The sequence below is a fragment of the Protopterus annectens genome, chromosome 4.part0, assembly GCF_019279795.1.
Source record: "Protopterus annectens isolate FY-2018-M chromosome 4.part0, PAN1.0, whole genome shotgun sequence".
Lineage (NCBI taxonomy): Eukaryota > Metazoa > Chordata > Ceratodontiformes > Protopteridae > Protopterus > Protopterus annectens.
Genome location: NC_056733.1, coordinates 677,989,609 through 678,003,237, shown reverse-complemented (window position 1 = coordinate 678,003,237; position 13,629 = coordinate 677,989,609). Strand labels below are relative to the sequence as shown.

Sequence of the window (13,629 nt, the reverse complement as noted above, 5' to 3'; positions counted from 1 at the left end):
CCCATCTCTGGAGGCAGTCAGGGGTCGTGTATCCCTGCACCTAGATCCCTGGACAAATATTACAAATAATGCTTGAGTGTCAAGTACAATATTCAGAGGTGGTTATATTCCTTCTACCTCCGGGTCCCAGGAGGAAACTCCCCGACGTGCCACCCAGTCAGAGGGAGTACGCAACACGAGAAGTTCTAAAACTACTACAAAAGAGTCATCCAGGAGGTCCTGACTGAGCAAATAGGATTCAGAACTTACTCCTGCTTCCTTTTGGTGCCAAAGAAAACAGGAGACCCAAGACCAGTTTTGGAAACAAGTCTAAATCAGTTTAAGAAGTCGAAGTTCAAGATGGTTATGATTCAGTCCATTCTGCCACTTTTGTGCAAGGATGATTGGATGTGCTCCAAAGATTTCTAGGACACGTGCTATCATATCAAAATACAGGCAGGCAGTCCAGGAGCCAATCACTACCAATTCAGAGCACTGCCCTTTGGACTCACCACAACCCCCTGGGTGTTTATCAAGTGCATGTTAGTCGTAGCAACTCACCTGAGGCTAAAAGGATTCCAGATGTTTCCCATCTAGATGATTTGCTCATTACTACCCCAACAAGGCATCAGCTGTTACATGCTTAGGGATTACTTGCTTCAGATCTCGAACTCCCTTGTCATTACCATAAATCTTGCAAAATCAAACTTGACTCCTGTATAAGATCTGGAATTCATAGGAAAGCAACTGAACACTACAGCCCGAGTAGCTGTGTCTGTATCGCATAATATCTCTGAGACATCAAGGAAAAGACTTGCTGTGTCCTCAGTTTCCAGCAAAGTTAATGCTATGAGCCCCGGGATCAATGTCAGCTGCTTTCCTAGTCCCGTTGGAGAGATATTTTATGTGAATTCTACAATGGACCTTGGCGGCTCAGTGGTCCATTCTTTACCAAGCTCTCTCTTCTCATCTGACACCAGTTTGCAAATGTCATATCCAGTGGTGGATGCAGTCAGACAACCTGTCTCTGGGCAGGCTGTTCTCTCTTCCCCCAATAGCTACAGTGACCACAGATGCTATCTAATTGTTGTGGGGGGTATTTCAAGGGAATGATGGTCCAAGGTACGTGGTCCCCGTATGAGACCATGTTGCATATCAATGTCCTCAAGATGAGAGCAGTCCTAAGGTTGCAAGCCTTTCAGGGTATTCTTCCTCTGGGGACTACTGCCATCCATGCAGACATGTCAGTAGTCTGGTACATCAACAAAGAGGAACTCGATCCTACCCCTTGTGCAGAGGCCATGAGAGTCTGGGAGTGGGTGATCTCTTCAGACCTCTTTCTAATTACAATACACATTCCAGACTCCGCAGGTCCATTCTGATTCCTCATGAGTGGTCTCTCAAATCACTTGCAAACTTTTTTTTTTCAGCCATTGGGACCAGTCTTGTGACCCATTTGCCCCTCCCCTGAACAATAGATGTAGCAAATATTTCACTCTGATCCCCCTGTAGGGGAAGTCATTGAGGGATGCTCTGGTTCATGATTGGCCCCCTGGTCTCCTTTATACTTGCTCTCCTGCCCTGTTAATCCCAAAATTTCTACAGAAGGCCAGCAGGTTGAAGAGCTCAGTTGTCCTCATTGCCTTTCTATCCTCAACAAGTATGGTTCTTCCTATGGTCTCATGTAAAGTATGCTCCATGGATACCGGAACCCACTCAGGATCTCCTATCTCACCTGTCAGAACCCCATCTTCCCAATCTCTATACCCTCAAATTGACCTAATGGTTTCTCCAATTACAATAAGACTGTCCAGGCTTGCTTCTCCAGTCCATGGCATTATTTTGGCTTCACAGAAGGCCTCCACCAAAAAGGTATACAACAGGTAGTGGAAGAGATTTTCCGTATGGACTTCTAAAGAGAACATTGACCATTTTTCAGCATCTACTTCAGCCATCCTTGTGTCTCTCAGCACTCTTTTTTTAAAGGAGGAGCTAGTTTTTCTACTATAAAGCTACAACTGGCTGCCATATCTAACTTTCATATTGGAAATGAATCCTTCTGTCCGCTTGCAGGTTATGTAAAGCCTTTATGAAAGAAATCTTTCTTCGAGGGCCTCCTGGAAAAGATCCTTTTCCCCTTGGGATCTTGCGGTCGTCCTTCAGGGACTAGCTCAAAAACCTTTTGACATGGATGACAGTTGTGACATGAAGTCTTTTTTCTTGGAAAACAATCGTTTTGGTGGCTATTACTTTGGTGAAAAGAGTGTTAACTTCAAGCCTTGTTGGCTAGACCTACTAACATTATATTCGGAAAAAGTATCTCTACGGACTATAACCCTTCCTTTATGCCTAAAGTGGCCAAGGAATCGAACATTGATCAATCAGTTCAGTCTCCAGTTTTCTTTCCCAACTTTCCTAATAAAGGTGAATGTGTCATCTCTCTGATCATAAACAACTGCGTTTTACCTTCACAGAATAAAAAAGGTACAAGAAGTCTGATCAGCTGTTTTTTATCCTTCTCTCCTAACCGTTTAGGTCAAGCAGTTTCCAAAATTACTTTGGCCAAATGGATTACTGAGTGTATTCCTCTAATTTATTCCCAAAAGTGTAAAATTGCCTCATCCTCCTGAGGCCCCCTCTACCAGATTTATGGCTACATCTGCCTTTTCTGGAACCTCAATTGATATCTGTGCTGTAGCCAGTTGGTCAAAGACTCGTACCTTTGTTACACATTAGACATTGTCTCCAGAAGCAGAGTATCTTCTGGCTCGACAGTGCTCCAGTATATCCTCCTTTGAAGGCCTCCCAAGAGTTGCGTAGCTGGGGACTGTGACCCTTCAGTGCGGAAGAATGAAAAGGACAACATCAGATGCAGACGTCAACATACTTAACATAACTTGGCATCTGTGTTGTCCATTTTCATTCTTCCTCACTTCCCTCCCATCCATTCCCCGGCCTTTGTCTCTTCTAGAAGATGTATAGATAAATTTGGAACCCATGGGTTCCAGGTTTGGGCCCAAAGCTTTCTTGGTCTGTCTTGTATCTGTAATTCTCTGAGTAATAGGCCAGCAAACTCGAACGGAGGAGTTGGGGAAGGTATGGTTGCATTATGGGAAGAGGACAGAGCTTGAGACTCTGATCCAAGTCTTGGAAATGTGGCCGAATCTAATCTGGGGTCGTACCCAAAACCAATCAATGAGGAAGAATGAAAATAGACAACTCAGATCCCATGTTATGATAAGTACATAATTTCTATTTGCTACTAGTAAAGTGTTAATGGGCTGCATTTGTGGAAATGCCTTGCAGATGAAATTTTGTTACTTGACAAATTAGAAATTTTACTTTATTATAAATATACCAGTTTGCAACATTTTTGATTAATTTTGATTAATTTTACTATTACTACATTGGATGTCGGAATCTATTTCCGGTTTCCAGATAGACTTGCTTTTGTAGCAAGAATGCATGTTAGTATAAAGTTTCAATGTGTGAACACAAGGTCCTTTTTCAGTGGATCATTTGTTTGTTGTAATTAGTCCTGCAATACAAATGTTTGTATGATTAGTTAATGATATTCTTCAGTACATTGCTCTATAATATTTTGCAGCAGAAATTGTTTTGGAGCAAAGTTTAAAAAACTAACACAACATTGGTTAGACTCTGATCAAGCATATGAAGATATAGCCAGTTACTGTTAATCAAAATGCCCTTTTCCCTGAGATTTGTTACCTTGGAGTGATTTGTGTGATTATCTGGAACACAGCCCCCACAGTGTAGATGCAGAGGGGCTTTCTCCTTGTGGAAAGTTTTGTGTTCCTTGTGTGTCAGCTTTCCATTACTAACCATTTGATTCCTTTTAAATGAGTGATCAGCATCTCAATACTTTACAAATATCACTGTCCTTTGAAGTAAGAGATAAAAGAAAATGCTAATTAGCAACAGACAAGCCTGTGACAACCATTAAGAAAAGCTCTGTTATTAAGCAAGTGCACTCGCTTCCACCTTTTAACTTTTTTCTTCTAAAAAGTCCTTCAGGTATACCAGAACACATTGGCAGTGCTAGAGGGTAATAGATACACGTAATAAATCTTATGAAAAACTGAAGAGTAACAGAGTACTACTGCCATGCTTAAACACTTAACAAACTTCCCCTGCCTTCTGAACTAGTTCGGCCAAAAATAATTAAAAATAGAGTAGGCCTTTACCAGTGGTGGATGAGAGAGTAGAAACTGTTTTCCCTATCGAGTCCTGTCTAGTATTACTGAGAAGGCAACCTCATTTAGTGGAATTGCCATTTTGTTTTTTGTGGCCATCTTTTCAGGCTCATGATCAATGATTGGCTTCTTAGATGTTTGGAGGCCTGGGTCCTCATTGTCAACAGATTGTTGCTAAGGGCGCCTCTCCTTGGACTTTAGATTCTTGTAGTCTTTCCCTGTTACTGCTTGCCCAACTGGTCTTTAAGGTACCTTATCAGGGAATGGGACAGAGACGCTGTTCCCACTTAGGGTAATTAAGTCCTCAGCCCTGCATTTTTCTTGGGTCTCTCTCTGATGGTCTCTCTCTCTCGGGAGTGAGGGTATGTAGACAGTCATCTTGAAGGCTCCCTTCTAATCCTCTCTGAATGGTAATGCCAGAGACTGCCTAGTCTCCAAACGTTTGGTAGTATAGGGACAATGCCTTGTATTACCTTAGATGTAATGGTTCTCTATTTCTCCTGCTGTACAAGCAGGTTGGGGGGGGGTTATGGAGTAATGTGCTCCCTTGTATTTTTCCTGTTTTGCTGACCGTTTCATTTGAGAGTTTTTGGAATCCCTTGGTGAAATGAGGGTGTGAATTTGTACAGTAGTCTTTTGGCTATATTGGGGAGCTCTTTGGCCAGGGATGTCTGCCCACTAATGGGGTAGCTCTAGGATGGGTTCACATCCTTTTTCTTTGATCCTGATGGGATTTCTAGTGTGGCCAAAGGGGAAGATTAGAGGTACTGGGAATACTTCAAGCTGTGTTCCCAATTGGAAGTAGTTTTAAGTTTGGATAGAGTGATGCTTTGGACAACCCCAGTCTGTTACAGGATTCCTTAATGTTTCTGGCACCTGCATGCTTAGGTCTCCACTTCCCAAGTCTTCTCAGGGTTGGGTTAAAGGCTTGTTCCTGATCATTGAAATTCCTTTAGAAATGCTGCATTTCCATATCACATTGAAGAATTTGTCTTTACCTTTGGCAGGTCCACTGTTTTGGCCTTTGGGCTTTAGGTCAATAAGGGTTGGATCTCCTCTGCTTCTCCAGTTTTAGGATCAGTTTTTATCTTGTTTCATCCCACTTCTGAGAAGCTAATTTTGTTCCTTTTTCAACATGCCTGTTCCTTTCTAAGGGCAGAAACTGGGCAGAGATGTCCTTCACTGTTCTTAAAGACAGCTGTACTGGTTTTGTTAAATCTGTGGTTTGCTTCCGTCTCAAGTGGGGAAAGGACTCTGACAGTTTCCACTTTTTAGTGGATTGGCACTTGTACTCTGTTTGCTCTTGGGCAATCTTCTATCTAGGAGTAGCTGTCTTTGGTTATTGCTTTAATATGCTCTTTAGAAGACCTGTTACTGTGACTTTGATCTGTAATGTTTCTCTAAAAGCTTTTATGTTTACTTTGTGAGAATTGGGGGTTTTCTTACTAGACTTTAGGCTATGACTCAGACTTCAGAGCTTTGTTCTGATGTGTTCCTCTTAGCTTTTTCTACTGAGGTGAATTATTGCTTGGAATTTAACTTGCCCATAAAGCCTCATTAAAGGACCGCTGTGTGAGATGCTTCAAGTGCATTTAAGTATCAGCTGATGTAGGAGAAGGGCTATCTTTGACTGGTCAGGATTACCTTTCTGCACTCCTTTTGGAGAACTGTCCTTTCAGCCAAGCCTCTGCAGTTGGAGTTGTTGTAAGTCAGACATATATATTACTCTCTCTCTCTCTTAGTGGGGTGCCAAATATTCATTCTCTTAATTTGCAAGAGGTACTTGTTAGGGGACAAAACTACTAGGGATGAGAGATAACTGTACTTATGTGGTCAAAGTGATATCACTGTGCACATCTTCACTGGTGTGTAGCCATCCCTGAGAGTGACAACTTCAAAAGCGTTTACTAATTGGAGAGGATGAACCCAACTATAGGCTTTGTCAAGCAGAGCAGTTTTTTAAATCCATTGATACTGTAAATGATTTTGAAAAATACTCAAGCCTTTTTTTAAATTGGAATAAGAGCAGTTTATTTTAATAAAACATTGTAGATTGCTTTTGTCTATGTAGACTAAATCTGTGATATTTTAGACTGTTCTAAAATTCCATTTTTACAGGAAAGAAATGCTGAAAATGCTATTGAAGCCCTTAAAGAATATGAACCCGAAATGGGCAAAGTGTATCGGCAAGACAGGAAAAGTGTCCAGAGGATTAAAGCCAGAGATATCGTGCCTGGAGATATTGTGGAAGTAGCTGGTAAGTTGTTACGTATTTCAAAGAGCTGAACTTTCATTGTCTTAAATGTAAGTGACAAAATAATATCTTGGCAACAGTTTCTTGTATAATTTTTTATGTTCTGTTTTGCTATTAAAGATTTGAACTGAGCACTTTTACATTTTATATTTATTCATTTGTTCTCTGGTTACCTGCTTGCTTTAGTCTGAGACCTAGAGTGTATATGGATGCTAAATATATTTAAGACAGAAAAAGCTAGTTCTGAATAGCAAATGCCAGTCTTTCATAGGGACATCCACTCACCCTGAATTGCACATCTCTCCTACAGGAAGTTTGGAGCAATAACATTGCACATGGAGTGTGTGTGTTGGATGTGGGGAGATGTAGAGGGAACCTTGTGTAAACCCATATGCACCTGGGTGGACTTAGTGTTTGAACAGAAGGCATTGCAGCTATGAGACCTCTTGGTACTGCGATATTCCTTATTAAATCAAATTGATGAAGTATAGTAGCCAGACAGGGGTCATGCAAGACTTACTTTTGTGTGAAGAAAATGTAATGCGTAATGGATTTTATAGATTTTACGTATATATATATATATATATATATATATATATATATATATATATAAACATGGATGTCTCATAACTGCTCAGATCTTTCTTGGAGGACATTTGTTGCGACAGTATTGTAAAACAGAGTTTTTTTTCCTAACCAGTATCTGCCATTATGTTTTTCTTATCTCTGAGGTCTTTTCTGCTTGAGAGTAATGCCCGTGTCATGCTTCTCCCTTTTTAATTCCTGTAAATGTTTGGGGGTTTTAATACCATGATAGGAATGATTCCACTCATAAACCAAGGTATCTCATCACATCTGCCACTTGACTTCCTTCATGCACCATTTGAGCACTTGTCTGCCCCCTCACAGATTTACACTTGATGCGTATAAGGTTGAGTTGGGGTCTTTCAGTTAGGTTCCTTCAAGGAGTCTGAGGACCTAGAGGCAGTAGCTGGAGGCAGTTAAATTAAAAAAGTCCTCCTAACACTCAAACCTACAGCTTACCATTCGATAATTATGCTCTCAGAGAAAAGGATAGAGAAGACCTTCAGGCTTGTGTTGACTCCCTATGGACTGACCTCAGGTTCTGTGCCACCAGCTGATTTTTGCCCCACCCCATGCCTTCTGACCATCCTATCCTCCCTTGATCAGACAGTACCAATTTATTTCTCTGCTCTAAGAATTGTATATGGAGCTAAAGGTAGAGCTGCCTGGTTGAGGCCATCATTCATGTAACCCTGAGAGTTTTTTGTGATGTTGCCAGTATCCCAGCAGTGACAGAATTTTGGATAGCCAAACACCAGGTCTGGGTGGGAGAAGATGTGAACTTCGGCACCGTGGAGACCCACACTGCTTTTCCCTTGCATTTGTCTGCTGTCCGACTCTTGATATGAAGGCTGTATACATACCCTGAGCCACCTATCTGCTTTGACATTCTTCCTTAAAAGGGGTATTAGTATTGTGCATGGCCAGCCATGGCCTACTGCCTCTCCTCAGGATGGGCCTGTTCATCTTTGTTATTACTACAGAGTAGCTGAGCTGGTCACCCAGGTTTGCACTGCCTTGGCCATTCAGGGCTTTTATCAACTACGCCACTGTCACTGGAATCTGTTTTTCTTTTTCCTTGGAAACACCCAAATGATTATCTAGGAAAGGAGGAAGAGCCTTGGGTCATTTTCACTCATGGAGCCAGTCACTAAGAATTCCATTGCTGTAGCCTAGAAGCACCCACATTCTGTATGTCTGCTGCTGAAAAGGGTGAAATGCTACTTGAGTGCCCGACTGAATTATGTAAATCCATCAAGGCATTCTCTGACTACTCATAACTGTCTTGGTCTAGTGCAAGTCCCATAGGCCACACTTTTACCCCCTTGGCACTAGATAGTCAGATGCTTTGCACCAGTTGACTGTTCTTTCCTGGTCATGTTTTCTTTGCTGAGGACTGATGTGATCCATTTTTGTTTTTGATTTACCTATTTATGTACTGTGTTTTATAGCAGCTTCTAATAAATGATCAGGCCTCTTTATTTATAGTGGATATAAAAAGTGTACACACCCCTGTTAAAATGCCAGGTTTTTGTGATATAAAAAATGAGACCACAATAAATCATTCCAAAATGTTTCCCACCTTTAATGTGACCTATAACCTGTACAGTGCAATTGAAAAACAAACAGATCTGTTAGGGGGGAAAAAATATAAAAAATAAAAAAACTTACAATAAGCTGGTTCCATAAGTGTGCACACCCTTAAACGAATACTTTTGTTGAAGCATCTTTTGATTTAATCACAGCATTCAGCCTTCTTGGGTAGGAGTCTTTCAGCATGGCACATTTTGACTTAGCAATATTTGCCCACTCTTCCTTGCAAAAGCGCTCCAGATCTGTCAGATTGTGAGGGTATCTCTTGTGCACAGCCCTCTTCAAGTCACCCCGCAGATTTCCTATTGGATTTGGGTCTGGGCTCTGGCTGGGCCATTCCAAAACTTTGTTTCTTCTGGTGAAGCCATTCTTTTGTTGATTTGGATGTATGCTTGGGGTCATTGTGTTGAAAGGTGAAATTCCTCTTCATCTTCAGCTTTCTAGCAGACGCCTGAAGGTTTTGGGATAAAAGTGACTGGTGTTTGGAGTTCATAATTCCCTCCACCTTGAATATAAAGCCCCAGTTCCAGCTGATGAAAAGCAACCTCAAAGCGTGATACTGCCACCACCATGCTTCACCGAGGGGATGGTGTTATTTTGGTGATGCAAAGTGTTTTTTTGCACCAAATGTACTTTTTGGAATTGTGGCCAGAAAGTTCAACCTTGGTCTCATCTGACCATAACACATTTTCCCACATGCTTTTGGGAGAGTTGATGTATTGTTTTGCAAATTTTAACAGGGCATGGTTGTTTTTTCTCTGTGTAAATAAATAAATAAATAAATAAATAAATAAAAAAAAAAAAAGGCTTCCGTCTTGCAACCCTACCCCATAGTCCAGACATATGGAGAATACGGGAGATTGTTGTCGCATGTAGTACGCAACTAGTACTTGCCAGAAATTCCTGCAGTTCCTTCAGTGTTGCTGTAGGTCTCTTGGCAGCCTTCCTGAACAGTTTTCGTCTGGTCTTTTCATCAATTTTGGAGGGACTTCCAGTTATTTGCAACATCACTGTTGTCCCATATTTTCTCCACTTTTTGATGGCCGTCTTCACTGTGTTCCATGGTATATCCAATGCTGTGGAAATGGAAATTTTTTTGTACTGTTCAAATAACTTTTCTTCCACATGAAAAATATCTATATTTAAATATATTTCTGATCTTTTCACTTGGATTGCTGTCTTAGCCAGGGAAGTTTCAAGAATCTGTGTTTCATGGCTTCTGTGATTCTTATGATCCCTGTCGTGAGACTACATGAGAAATTAAGTGGCACCTGAAATCTGTATGGTCCTAACATGAACACCCCATGACAGTCCAGATTCCAGTTTGCAGGTTTGTGAAAAGGGAGATTGTTTGGTGCACAGAGCAGATTTGTCAATCCATGTCTCCTATTTTCCTTCACAGCTCCAGCACATTGCTGTCACAACAGATCCTTCGGTCTTTGCTTCTCTATGGGGTCAAAATTGGTAGGTATTTGGAACATAAGACGGACCAAAGGACATAGACATAAGAGAGATGTTAACACAAGAATGCTGTCAACTTTCTCAGTCATATATGGCCCCAGGACTTCTACACTTGTTTACAAGAACAAGATGACCACCACAGTGATATGGTACATAAACAGTTGGGGGGGTGACCAGATGTTACCCCCTGTGTAGACTATAGCCATGTTAGCCTGGGATGTAGCTTTACAGCACAGTAGCACTCTACAGGCATCGTTCATACTGTCAGAGCAATACTGTGTTGCAGACCAGCTCAGCAGGACCAGGACGGACTCTCAGTGATGGAGATTAAATCAGGGAGACGGCGGGGGGGGATGCCTTCCAAGAATTGATTCAGCTGTGGGGAGCACCTCGGATAAGTCTTTGTGACTGCACTCACAACAATCAGATTACGAAATTCTGCTACAGGACTCCATACAAGAAGGTCTGAAAGAAAGATGCATTTCTTTTCCTTGGACAGGAATGTTCCTATATGCTTCTTCACCCTTTCCACTAATATCCATGGTCATAATGAAGATTCAGAAGGACTCTTCAAATATCATTGTGGTGACTGCCTTCTGGCACATGTAACAGCAGTTTTCCCTTCTGGAAATAGCTAAGGAAAAAATACTACAAGCTTCCTTACAGACTAGACCTATTCACATAAGGCAAAGGGTATTTGATATATACTGACCCTAAGCAACTGTAACTGACTGCCTGGATGATAGAATCTTGTATATGTTGTAGGCACATTTTTCTGAGCATGGTACAGCAGGTATTAAATGAGGCAAGAAAAACTGCTACTAGGAAATTGTATATTAGTAGATGGAAAAGTTTTCTACTTGGTGCCAAGAAATGAACCAGTACCCATTCAGGGCTAGTGTTTCTCTGCTTCTAAATTAATTGTGCGGGTTGGTATCCTCTGGCCTGTCTTAGACTTCCATTAACATTTATTTATCAAACATTTGCCTGCCCATGGATGCCCCTGTTAATGCAGTTTCATGTGAAAATGTTTTAATAGGGGTGTTGCATACCAGGCTTTCTAGGAAACGGGTGGCTCTTTGGAATCTAAATATTGTGTTAACTCTTGCTCCATGTGAACCAGCTAATCGTGATGACTTTATCTTGAAGCAGTGTTAGTCTTCTTGCAGTGGTCAGATAAATTCATATCTGAGACGCAAGCTCTTGCGGTTGGTCAACCTTCTAATTTTCCACAAAGATAGTTTCCTTAAGAACTAACCCTTTTCTGTCGAAGGTGGTCATACTGTTACCTTTTGTTATATCCACTACAAGACAGTTTCAGGCAGGATAAAAGACTAATTCTAACAGGGCCTTGACTTTATCTTTGCCTTTTTGGAAAGGGCTGTTTTCTAAAAAAATATTTTGGAAGCGGCATCTTGGTCCTAAGTACTTATGGTTTACAAAGCATTACAAACTAGATTCCTTTTCCAGCTCTGTTCCTAGCAAAGCCTATCCTTTATCCAGGGGCTCCTGGACCCTCATTCTTCCTTCTCCCAGTCAGTCTAAGCTATGGTAATCTACCTGCATATAAGTAAGGCTACTGCAGGAGTGATCCATAAGATGAACATAGTACAGTTATGAAAGTAAACTTGCCATAACAGTAAATGTTCATGTGATCACTGCTGCAGTAACCTCTCTCTCCATCCGTCCTATTGTATGTTTTTGTTGCCAGGGTATGAATCTTTTTTTGATTTTTTTTTTCCCAGCTTTGTCTTTAACAGGGCTTTAGCCTCCTTTCCTATATTGGCACGAAAACTCTGAAAGGCTGTATGACCAAACCTGCCTGGAAGGTGCCTTGAAGCTTTGAAAACTGGTCTCCTATTGTATTCTTAGTGAGATGTAACCTTTATAGCCAAGGTCTCTTTTAGCAGTCATCATTTGAATGTCTACTTTTATGGCAAGTTCACTCGCACAACTGTACTTTACCTGCCGTACCTTACTTCCCCCTTAACCCTTTTCCCATCCCCTACCCATCTCATACCCTTTGATTGCCTGTTTGGATTCCTTCTTTTCAACCTATTCTGGTAGTGCATTCCAGCCTTCTGATATCCCCCTTCAAGAACTTTCATTGATCCAGGGAGAGTGGTAAGTCTCTGTTTGTATCCTGTCTTTAACTCCTCCGTCTGTGAGTTGTTTTTATGAAATATAACCCCTGAGGCAAATGCAGTAAACAAAATGCACGAGTTTTGAAGATTTTTGTCCACACTGCCTGACAACTGTCAGACCTTTCCATCCTATAAGTTCATTATTTCCTATTCCTGGCCAAGAGCTAACCAAGATGGTTGATTGTTGAGGTAGCCATCTGAGTGGTTGGAAGTTCTCACATTTTCTCTGGCAGTAATCACATGCAGTTGGGGAGGGGTGTGCAGTAGGACTGTCTGCATCCCCTTATTTCCTCAAGGGATGTTTCCATCAATCAGCCCTGCTCATGCCCCATGCAACATGAGCCGTAGTTATGATGGTTTCCACCAGGCATATCTTACTGCCTGGCATGCTCCTGAGTGTACACAAATCCCTCCCTAACACCTGGGTGAGGCGAGTGGCCTATGACCCTTCACTTCTCCTACCTCTCCTAGCTACTCCAGTGTTGGTGCTCCACCCTTTCCAGTATGGAGCCAGGCTAGTGCAACCCTCCTTCCTTTATAGCCAAAACAACAACCAAAAAAAGTGTGGGGGCAGTCCTTTGTTAGCTGTTATGATTAGGCCAGTTAGTGTGCATCTCATGCAGTGGAATTAATGTGAATTACAGAGTTGGGTGTCAAGGTCATGACGCAAGCATTGTTGGAGTTTGTGTTAGCTGGAGGGCTCACAGAGGAGACTAAAAAATAAAGTTAAAATTTTGTTTTGTAAAACTGAGCCACAGATTGGTCAGGTCTTGAACAGGAATGGGAAAGAATGAGCTTATAGAAAGGAAAGTTTGATGGTTGGCAGGCAGTGTAGACAAAATCTGCAAAACTTGTGTATAGAGCAAGTTCTCTTCCATTTCCTTGTTAGCAAAGTAAAGTCCATGATAGTATCTGCTGTGTTATGTTGTTTGGAGAGAAAAATTACTGACTTTTATATACTTTTTTTGGAAACTGAGAATTTGGTGCCTAATAAGAAAAGGGCAGGTGTTTTGCTTAGGTTCTTAAATTGGCTGGATTGTGGCCTTGCTTACATTTGATTTATGAAGCCTTATAAATGTATTAAAATAACAGGGAACCTGTACTAACAAGTGGCATGATTACCTTTCTGGGCAAGTATATTGTGTTATATAGGAATGAGCTTGAAGACCAGGAAATGAAAGTACTGTGTAGCTCAGCTTAACGAAACAAAACTGTGACCCCTTCCTTTTTAATTTTATTTTTTGTCCCCCTATGTGTATGCTCCAGCTAACCATCAGCTGATTCAGATGTACTCATTGTATCTTTTTACTATGTGTCCTCTGTACTAACTCTGCAGTGCTGGAAGTGCTGCTTCGATTGGTTGAGTAGGGGAAGGCAGTCGTATTGGAGTAGGCAGCAG

The 13,629-nt window shown here is 41.4% G+C and overlaps 1 protein-coding gene across 1 annotated transcript in view; it reads left to right on the top strand.

The window, feature by feature from the left end:
• The window catches only part of ATP2A2 (ATPase sarcoplasmic/endoplasmic reticulum Ca2+ transporting 2), a 1,687,617-nt gene that overhangs the window by 343,625 nt on the left and 1,330,363 nt on the right, over positions 1–13,629 (top strand). Inside the window, exon 8 of the mRNA XM_044069765.1 lies at positions 6,312–6,450. Within this exon, the coding sequence (XP_043925700.1) occupies positions 6,312–6,450 (139 nt within the window). The remainder of the gene's footprint in view (positions 1–6,311; positions 6,451–13,629) is intronic.